The 11,262-nt window shown below is 30.2% G+C and overlaps 1 protein-coding gene across 1 annotated transcript; it reads left to right on the forward strand.

Annotated features, from left to right (window-relative positions):
• Window positions 1–2,525: 2,525 nt before the first annotated feature.
• On the forward strand, window positions 2,526–8,212 carry LOC134265298 (uncharacterized). Its single transcript, XM_062747533.1, has 3 exons — window positions 2,526–2,571; window positions 2,736–3,047; window positions 7,580–8,212. Exons 1-3 carry the CDS (start codon window positions 2,562–2,564, stop codon window positions 8,044–8,046), a joined length of 789 nt encoding a protein of 262 aa, XP_062603517.1. The 5' UTR covers window positions 2,526–2,561; the 3' UTR covers window positions 8,047–8,212.
• Window positions 8,213–11,262: the final 3,050 nt, after the last annotated feature.

The raw sequence follows: 11,262 nt of genomic DNA on the forward strand, positions 1-11,262 counted from the left end.
AAATAATGGATTTTTTTCTGGATCATGTTTGAGAGAAAATACCCTTAAACGAGGGTTGATCAAAAAGTAATGTAACAACTTTGATAAAATTGCTATAAATTGACGTAAAGCAAGAAAATTATGCATTATGAAAGCTATATTTTTTTGTTATCTCCATATCCTTCCCTACATGAAAAATTCAAAGGAATATGATGTATACTTTCCAAAATATCGGATTTTAAACAATGCGCGTTGATGGTAGTCGCCGCACCGAAATATAACGTCACATGACGGATACGCACCGTCATATTTTTAAGCATTTCCCCTTCGTTTCATTAAAATATATAATTGTGATTCGCAAACCCTTCTACCAATTTCACATTCTTTACGATTATTCTTGGTACTATCATACACTAATTTTTTAATAATAAAGCCCTTTTTTGAACAGTAGCATAAGATTAACTTTAAAATTCAAATGTCACTCGATCTACACTTCTTTTTGACAGCGTCAGACACCATTGAACGTTTCCATCTGATCTCCTATATTTCGGTCTCTTCTTGTCCTCTGCTGATAATTCAGTGACCATTGATCTACCCTAAATTGCTGAAACCATCTATTAAAATGTCTCTTATTTACATTCTTTATTCTCTAAGTCTGATTGATTAACTAACTGTCTCATGTGATGATTCCCATATTTTGAAAGAAAAAATGCATTACAACTCCATTTCGACAAACCCTTTGTTCAATTCAACAGTGTAAAACAACAATGTTTATGATCAAAAATACCAATGCCGTCATTTATTTTATAATCAAAGATTAGAAAATGACGAGAATTGTGTTTTAAAAAAAATGGGAGATAAGATTCTTTTTTTATAATCTTTTTAATGTGTTAACTTTGTCTTTTTCATTCTAACAAAAAATACACGTTAAAACGTAACGTTCCGTTGTGACGCAGCGACATCCCCTATGCTCTATGCTTTAAAATCTATGATATAAATTCAAATAAACATTATTAAATTAAAATTTCAATGTTAATTAGATATATTTGTGCATCCTCATGTATATTGTACTTGATAACATGACACCAAATATAAAAGATATGGACACTGCGACATTACTTTTGGGTCAACCCTAGTATCTCTTTAGTTCTAAATCACTGACGCATATTCAGAAGCCATTTGTGAATATATCTCTCAATATTAAATTTGAAACAATTAAATTCTTGCAATTCAGTTATATAATGCAATTAGGCAATAGATCGGTAAGTATATTCCGAGGCATTATGATCAAGAATTATTTTTTCCAGAGACAGTGGCGCAGTGGTTAGACAGTTTGTGCGCATGCTAAGCTAGATTGGCTGGAAAAAAGCTCTCTTGGGTCGCGCATTAAAATCCAGATGCGGGACGTGGAGACTGATGCTTCGGACCAGACTATATAAACCGAGGTCCCATGACACACACAAAAATAAATAAATAAAGATAACATAAAACATGCTCCTTTTTTTTGCTTAAATTTATAATCCTCGATGTAAAAATAAATATATAAACTTAAAAAAAAATTAATCATTAAAATTACCTGTTTTCGCGGGGTCAATTTTTCGCTGAGGAAAAATATGGGTTCGTCGGGGATTTCATTTCGTGGAGGAAGAATTGTTGAGCAGTAGTATCTGTGAAAAATTACCTTTCATAGTGGACATAAAATCGTGAGTCTCCTTTACCTCGAAAACCTCGAGAATCAAACCCCAAATAAAATACATTATGCAAAATAATTTCCAAATTTTATTTGAACAGAATTAAAAAATATATATATATATGTGTTTGTATATCTTGAAAATAAAATGGACAAGTGTAATATACTTATGATAAAACGCATTATAATATATTAAAATTATTTCATATAACATCACGGTATGATTTACTGTAAAATGTTGACAAGTAGATATCAATATTACATTATACCTCTAAATTGTATCATTGGGATTTTCTTCTTCTTTATCTAAAACCTTATTATTTACCACAATTACATTTATTTATCATCATTAGGGATATATTTGGATTCTTATAAAAAAAAAGGAAGAAACAAATATTTGATTCTCATATTTGAATACATATATAACTGAAATATTATTTGATAATACGTATAATACTGATGTATTATTTGATATTCATATATTTAAGAGGCAGTCCGTAATTATGGCACACTTTGTTGGTTTTCTGTCACATGGGCGACTACATGAAAATTACAAAATGGGTTTGCAACTTCCGCAATGTATCGGAGTACCTTCAGTGTCAGTATTCACTTAACAGTCACAGTGTAAATCCATTTTACAAGGATGATGTGTCGTCCTGCAAAATTATCGATGACATTTCATCGATTCAGGCAAATTTTCTTAATTTTCCTCTGCTCAACCAGTTCAGCAGTTTTATTGACTGGGCCTTACGTATGTCACAGGTAATTTAATCTGAACAATTGTTCAATGTAAATATGAAATAAAACAAATCTCACTTCTATTGATATTGATACATTTTTTTGTAGTAAAAATGAAACTTTTTGTTGTAAAGACTCTGAAGAAAGAAATAACATGTGCGTTGGTAAGATTTAATTTGTTACACTGCACGAAACATTTTGTGTAGATATTGCAAAGAAACTTCTAAAGTCTAGATGGATTTTATTTTTAATATAAACACTTTTCATTTTGTTTAAAGTTACTTCACATCTTTGTTTAATTATTTTACTTACCCATTGCGATATATAGAGTGCAGACCTGGATTTCGGGGGTTTGATTGCAACTTGACATGTCCATTAAATCATTATGGTCCGGGTTGTAGAACACAATGCAATTGTAATAACGTATCTGAGTACTGTCATCATATATGTGGATGTATTTCAAATCGGACCAAACCTTTGGTGATTGACAATGTCACCAACATGGAACATTACGATAACATCACAGACATTGAGCAAACCCTTTCGATGGAGTTGTGTTTATCTTCGATAAAAAATTCCATCGAAACAAAAATCAACAACGTTGGAAAAAACACTGGTAGTATAAATTTACATATATTAAGCGAAAAATTTTTTAAAAAAATCAATGTTATTGTTTTTTTTAAAGAAACATGATTTCGCAACATCTTATATTGGCGTTCAATAACTGGATTATTTATTAATTTTGTCGGTTTTCTTGAAGTAAATTTAAATTATATGTAGCAACGTCCTACCTTCAAACTATTTCGGTCGGAATTTTGAGATAAAATGCCAAGAAGATTGAACATGCAATGTGAAAATGACGATTTTCCTGTAAGAATCATGAACGATATGCATCTTTTTCAGTTAATATCACCGAAATAAGGAATAACACAACTGAAAAAAACGATGGTAATTATTTGAAATATTTTAATAATGTTATGATTTAAAAGAGATTTCCTTAATTGCTCTTCGATTATACAATAAGGATATTATATAATGATAAAAAAAATATACTGCCATTCTTAGAATGTTGTCGGTTACAATAATAATTGAATACAAAAATTTGCAATCTTACTCAAAAAAAAGAAGAAAAATTAAAGTTTGTAAACACAAAGAAAGACCAAACCAATTAAAAAAAAATAAAGAGCCTAGAGATAAAATCATAATCCTGGACAAAGTAACTTTATTAACTTCAAGGAAAAATATGAAGCCCGTTTTCATGTTCGACCATTGGGCTCTTTCGAAAAATATGTGTTGAATCCAAAAATAAATATAACGATCAGTTACTGTAATCAATCTCGAAAATCAAAATTGAATTCTGAACACAGAACCTTGAAAATACAAGAGATAGAATCAGGTATGGAAGAACGAAAAGCATTTCCTGTCGACCAGTCCCACCGGCAAGGACCATTAGACGTCATTGAATAGACGGGATTCTCTTTTTCTAGTCAAATTAAGTATAAATGCCATGACCTTAAAAATAGTATTAAAGGGTCAGACAAAATACGACACAGAGATCGGTTATATTTATAGACGAGGGTATTTTGATGACAATTGAATTTTCAAAAGCTCACTTTAACCTATTTGTTAAAATCTTTGTTGCATCAATTTCTTTGACAGAAGCTTGCCTCTAGATAGTGTTCAAAGCATGTACTACATGTAATAGCAGCTCGTATCACTTCAGAATCATAATGATAAACATCAACACAGATTATGTTAAAATAAAACTATATAAGTAAAGGGAATTATTGATGGAATGCTGAAGTCATCCCGTTTTTAATACATTCAAGTTCTAAGTTGACCATTATGCAGTTGCACACTCAATTTGCACACTCAGATAATTAATGATTAGGTCTAACGTGAGAGCGATAGCAACTTCTGTCTGCTGAAAAATTATTTCAAAGTAATTTAAAAAAAATGCACTAAGTCTTATTGTAACGTTAAAATAATTTATATACATGGCACTAGCAAAAAAAAAAAAAAAAAAAAAAAATTCGAGATTAACTGTAGATTAAGATGATATTTGCTATCTACGTTCTAAATTTGAACTTTGATATCCCAACATTTATATTTCTATAGTTAAATTAACTTTAAACTGTGTCTGATATTTTGATGCCAAATCGGAAATAAATCGGTTATTGTTTTAAATATCTGCTTTCTATGAAACGCGATTGATTTAAATTGTCATGTTTTATTTACAGAAAAGTCCTTGATGTATAAAGTAATAAAACAAATAGAAAGATCTTTTTAATTTTAAATAGTCTGAATTTATAAAAAAAAAATACACCAAATATGACTTTAAATTGTTCCTACGACCAAAGAGACGTTTAAAAGCGAACATATGGAACGCCGTAACTGCCTTATGTGGAGAATTTCATTATATGTTAATTATATAACTTTATTATATGTGGTATTTTGCCATTATATGATGGTATTTTATTATTATATACTGGTAATTTGTCATTATTGTTTTTAATTATATGATGGTATTTTGTATATAATGCTACTTTGATTTAATATGATGGTATTTTGTATTATATGAAGGTAATTAAATGGTATTTTATATATATACTGGTAACATTATATACAATTATAGAAAGATCATTATATTATGGTATTTTATCATTATATTATGGTATTTTATCAATATACTTTTTTTCTTTATACTACTTTTCATTATACTACTTTTCATTATATGCTACTACTTTTTCGTCACTGTTTGTAGTCTCGATCATCCAGACGCTTGTCTAAAAACAAAACACACATAGAAAAATCAAACGATATTTTGATCACACGTTATATTTTAATAAACTTTCAATGAAATTTCAACAATGATAATTGTAGTGGACATGTATTGTTTCTGTTCCCTAATTAAGCTTTGTGAATCAAAAGTATGTTTTGGATATGTCAATGAATAAGACAATACCAAGGAGTAAATTAATATTCCTATGCGAGCTTAAACTTTTTCGTCTTGTTTTGTGGTACATGTTGTACAAACGGCTCTAAGAAAAATCTGAAAACATTTGGAGAAATTGGCATCAGAGAAAACGCATTGGTTGTTTTTTTTTATATTTGACAGCCACCTGTATATATACTGTTATATTACTTTATACAGATTGTCTGATTTGTTAATTGATATGCTATCTATCATTTAACATTAACTGATATGTTATTTAAAATAGAAAAACTAATGGTCATTATACATTGTTTATCTTTTTTCAATTATTTTCCAATGTTTGTGTAGTGTTTTCCCAAGTTTTTTGACTGCAGGATTGCACTTGGTAACAAGCACAGAGGGCGGTCTATTAGATTTGGTCTTGCAATTTTTGAGCAATTCTTGTCTCTTAAAAAAAATGAAAAGTAAAATAAATTCATAGAAAAGTAGTTAATGAAAAGTACATAATGAAAAGTAGTATAAAGAAAAGTATTCTGAGAAAATTATATTGACAAAGTACCATCATATAATGACAAAATACAATCATATAATGATAAAATACCATCATATAATGATAAAATACCAGCATATAATGACAAAATACCATCATATACTGATAAAATACCATCATATAATGACAAAGTACCAGCATATAATGAAAGTCCTCCACATAAGGCAGTTACGGCGTTCCATACAAACAAACCAACAAACAACGTTTTGATCACTAGCTTTATCTTTTACAACAAAATTTCAACAAGTACAATAAAGAGCCAATGTAATAGCTTTAGAAATAAAACAGAAGAGTGCCTAAGATTTATGTTAACTAAATATATTGTAGAAAATTTATTAACAAACTGATACAAGAACAAACTATAAATTTGTAAATTATTGAAATAGCAATTGTTTTTTTTTTCGTATGTGAACAACTTACTTTAACAATCGGTGTGTCATGGATAAATATAATTTAACATCAACTGATACTGTTATTTAAAATAGAAAAAATGGTTATTATACATTGTATGGCCAAAGATTATTTTTCAGGTTTCATGGATGAGTGATGTGAAGATATATATATGTATCTGAAATCGATGCATGTATGATAAAACGTAAATACATGCATATCAATTTAAGTACAGTGAACATATCGAGTATTCTATTCTATGCTGTCTTTTATAATATTACAGAAAAAGGACCCTTCATAGAAGACCACCAAATTTTGATGATATTCCTTGTCGTACTGTCATGCGTGTTATTTGCCTGCTTGCTCCTCTTCTTTGGAATAACTTACAGGTAAAATAGATTTTTTTTTGTTTTTCTAAATGACAATCAAATCATAAAACCTAAGGATAAAACCATTACTGATTGCATTAATGAATATATTGTAGAAAATATTATGTCAAAAAGAAAGAGGACGGACATGGTAAGCTAACGATGAAATATTTTATCACCTACTTCTATCAAGTAGATTAGAGCCAATTACAGTGTAACATAACTTCCCAGAAGTACTTTACATAATTATAACAGTTACTCTATAACTCTATTACTTTATCATACCCTAACTTTCCGCATGTTTTCAATATTGTATTAATTTAAACATTCACATGATATAAAAAATAATAAGAATAAGATTTTAAAGTACTCGAGGGTAGTGTGTTGTTTTCAATGGGCTGTAAATGAAGATTGTAATAACGTACTTGTTTTCCCTCTCAAGGTAGTTATTTCTTGCAAAGAACAAAAATCAAAGTTTGAGAGAGGTTTCGTAATAATCAATATCTTCAGAAAGAAAAAAAATACTAGTAGTAAAGATCCGGTCAGTTGTGTTCTCTTGAAAAGACTCGCCCCAGAAAGGCCAAATATGAACACAGGGTATTCTTTTTTAAAGAAAGAAATGAGAGAAAGTTGCATTTAAAACTGGTGATTTGTAAAATGTACTATTACTGGAATTGAAAAATTATTTATATTAAATGATATCGATAAACAATAATTTTCAATGCGTATATAAAGGAAATAAAGCACATGAATTTCAACAAACCTAACTTTAAATTTCAGTCACCAGAAATCCTTTAAATAAAAATTATTATTAACTAAAATTCTAATTCAGATTGACTTCATTGAATTTATTTAAAACAAAAAGCTGAAAAAAGAAACTTGCTAATTGATATTCAAAAATGATATTTCATTTCTTTTTATTTTTAAAGATGGTGTTAACGTTCATAATGCGTTATATATAACCCAAGAAAGAAACAGAGAAAACAACACTGTAAGCAGAGAAGATATGTCTGAAGATCCACTCTATGGCTCCTGTGAAGACCCTTGTTATAGTACACTAACACTGAGGGTTAACTATGGCCCTATATATCCATGTAATCAAAACGGATCTTCTGAAGATTTTAATCCCTATGGCTATACGTACGAAGGGGAGGGAAATGTGGCTAGAATACAAGGAACGAACGACAATAAAATTTATGTAGATAAAGAAAGTATACGAACGCATATAAGCTCAACTCAAGGACAGTATGAAGACCCGTGGAGAAACGAGTGTAATAACTCCCTTTTGCGTCACTCTTCACAAAGGAGGTTTGACCTTATGCCACTTGAAGAATCTTACAGTGCTATAAGGGGAAAAGAATATGGGCCATACGAGCTGGCATCTAGTAAAATGTGAAAGTTTGATTGACAACAATATAAATTACGGACAATTTTTCTGAAATGTGTTTCAAGCAAAAAAAAATGGGCAACCTTGGACACATCAGATAACACTGACTTTCTAAAGTTAAAATATATATCTCTTATCAATAACAAATTTCTTTTTAGTCCAATGTTGTTTCCTCAGGGTTAAAAAAAAATATTTTCGCTAGGGTAAATTTTACTTGAATATTGTTCCTCTATCTTCTTTCCAACTTGCTACTTAATATATGTATTTTTAAAGTTAGCTGATTTGATCTTACTGCCATTTACACGTTGCTTACAAAACTGTTACTTTTGCGTCTGATGTTAAGATCATCTAAACCCCATTTTTATGGTATTGCTGATCACGAAGAAGCTTGACCTAATGAAACACTATAATTACATTTGAATTTTGGATTGCAGCACTCTCTACATGATTGTAAAGAGAGAAATCTTAATACATATAGTTCATTCAAATGTACGAGGCTTATTACCATCATGATTTACACATCAATGGAAGAATATTTGTAGAAGGACCTGTTTGGTCAAATATATCAGATAGGAGAGAATCTACAAGGGAACTCAGTTTATTCAGTAATTGTGTTTGCGACGTGGCGTGCTCTTACGGTAAAAATTATAAGCCCTTTATTGTAGCTAATATTCGATTACTAAGCCAATGTGTTAACATGACCATATCTAACAGGAGAAGTAACACTAAGACCCTGTAAATAAGATAGGTTGTACTCATTAGTATAAGTAATTTTATGAGTGTCGTCTCATTAGAAACAAATATGATAATTTTTTAAGTGAATTGCATTCGCATTACCGAGATTTGTAAAGTTTCACTTGTAAATGAAAGTTTTATAGTATCGTCGTTTTCTAACCGTAAATAAAAGATTGTTTGAGTGGATGTAATAGGAAAATACTTCCCTAGACCTATCATAAATTTACTTTCAGGTAGATCTTCTTCATTTTGTTATCTCCAGCTATTGCACACATTATCACGTATGTGTACGGTGTCTGCTTTGTTCTTCCACAAAATGCAGCATTACACATATTAAACAATTAAGACCTACGCAAGTAGAACAGTATATAATTACGTATAATTATACAGCATGCACAGCGTAATGTATATTTCATAAAATCATACACCAGTTTGCTTAATATTAAGACCGAGGTTATGAAATATCAGTAATGAGGAAGAAAAACTAATTTTATGTCAATTATTCAACTTCCCTTATTAAGATTTAAGCTGATAAGTGTGTCTGGTGGCGCTAAAATTTTGTTATTTGATTTATGGTTGTGGCCATTTTCAGACTACTTTGACCTCCTTTAGAAGAAGAGCTCCATATAAAGATATACAAAATGATCACATTTCAAAACTAAAATGTATGAAATTTTTCTTTGCCAAATGATTGTTGACAGCTTAAGATATCATAATTAAAAACTTAAGTTAAATCTGGTGGTTAATTTGTTTGACCCCCCCCCCCCCCAGCCTACTTAAACTATTCATCTTTTCCTTAAACTTCAATATGCCAATAAAGGAATAATGATAATATACGTAATTTTATTTACCACAAAAGGGTTCAGTCTTGTATTCCACCATATTGCAAGTTAAAGACCACACCTTGTACTACCTACAAGTGTACATCGGCTATTGCGTCCAAACATTTTAATTACAAAAACTTTACATGACCTGGATATAGAGTATCTAAAACATAAAATTCCATCGAGTTCATTTTCTTCACTCTATAACAATAGTCCTGCTAGACACCTTATTACAGGTGACGTAAATATAGTTAATAATGAGGACATTTAAGCTTTTTTTTTAAAAGGTCCTAAATATAGGAAACCCCGATCCGGCCTTCAACTGGCGTCAGAATTTCATAAATATCATGGATCAAAGATTACGCCAGGCGATGGGCCAGATATGAAAAAGAAGACGTTGACACTTTGTCAGAATGGATTAAATTTATCAGATCCCTGAAAAATCGCGTATCAAAAAGATTGAGGGGCAATATCAAAACCATCTTTCCTTCTGTATTTAATGATCTAGAAGTGATAAGAGAAATAGATACATGTAGGTAACATGATCAGTACGTACTGGTTCCTGCTGAGCTGACAAAGCAGGTAACAACATTGTCTTCGTTTGTAAGGTTCATTATATAAATTGTATTTTAGAAGATCTTGGATTTAATCCTAAAAGTGGTAATCCATCTTATACTCATAGATCACTTTCTAGGGAGGAAATTATTCAAAATCATATGTCAGTTTTTAATATTTTTAATACCCCCCCCCCCCCCAAAAAAAAATATTTGAACTACAATATATATATTGGATTCCAAAACTTCATAAGAATCCTAACAAACAGAGATACATAGCGGGTTCCAGTAAATGTTCAACAAAGAACCTTTCTCTACTCCTGACTCAGATATGAACAGTAGTGAAGGAGAAACTTCAAGACTACTGTGCAACAGTTTAGTGAAGAAGTGGTGTGAATCAGATGTGAATACTCAAAAATTCCAAGGAACTTTTGAACAATTTGAAATCACAAGATTAATCACAGATTTTATCTAAATCAACAGCTTAAAAACATACGACATTTCAACTTTACACACAACCATTCTCCATTATAAATTAAAGTCCAGGCGTTTTGATATTATTGGCAGCTGCTTTATCGATAAAAATGGAACTCGTAAGTTTAGTTACCTTGTCAATGGTCATTTGCAAAAAATATTTTGTTAAAAAACATTCTGATTGTACATACAAGTACTTTGAAGTTGAAATCAAAAAGATACTTGAGTTTCTGATTGACAATATCTATGTTGTTTTTGTAGACCAGGTCTTCCAACAATCTATTAGAATTCCCAAATGGGTACCCCGTTATTAACTGACCTATTTTTGTTTTCATATGAAGCAGAATTTGTGCAAAATCTAATGCATGATAAGAAGAAAATACGTGCTGTGACCTTCAACTCGACATTTAGATATACATGTATAGACAACGTAATGTCAATCAACAACGTTAATTTCAACTCTAATGTAGATACGATATCATGGTGAGCTTGAGATAAAAGATAGCACAGAGTCTGACAAATCTGTTTCATATTTAGATATTTTACTTGAAAAAACGTTAATGGTAATCTAACAACCAAGCTCTATAATAAGCGTGATTACTTTAACTTTTCTATCGTCAACTTCTCTTACTTAATAT

This window comes from Saccostrea cucullata, unplaced genomic scaffold, assembly GCF_032062105.1.
Source record: "Saccostrea cucullata isolate Sc308-1 unplaced genomic scaffold, CSIRO_AGI_Scuc_v1 ctg10239, whole genome shotgun sequence".
Lineage (NCBI taxonomy): Eukaryota > Metazoa > Mollusca > Bivalvia > Ostreida > Ostreidae > Saccostrea > Saccostrea cuccullata.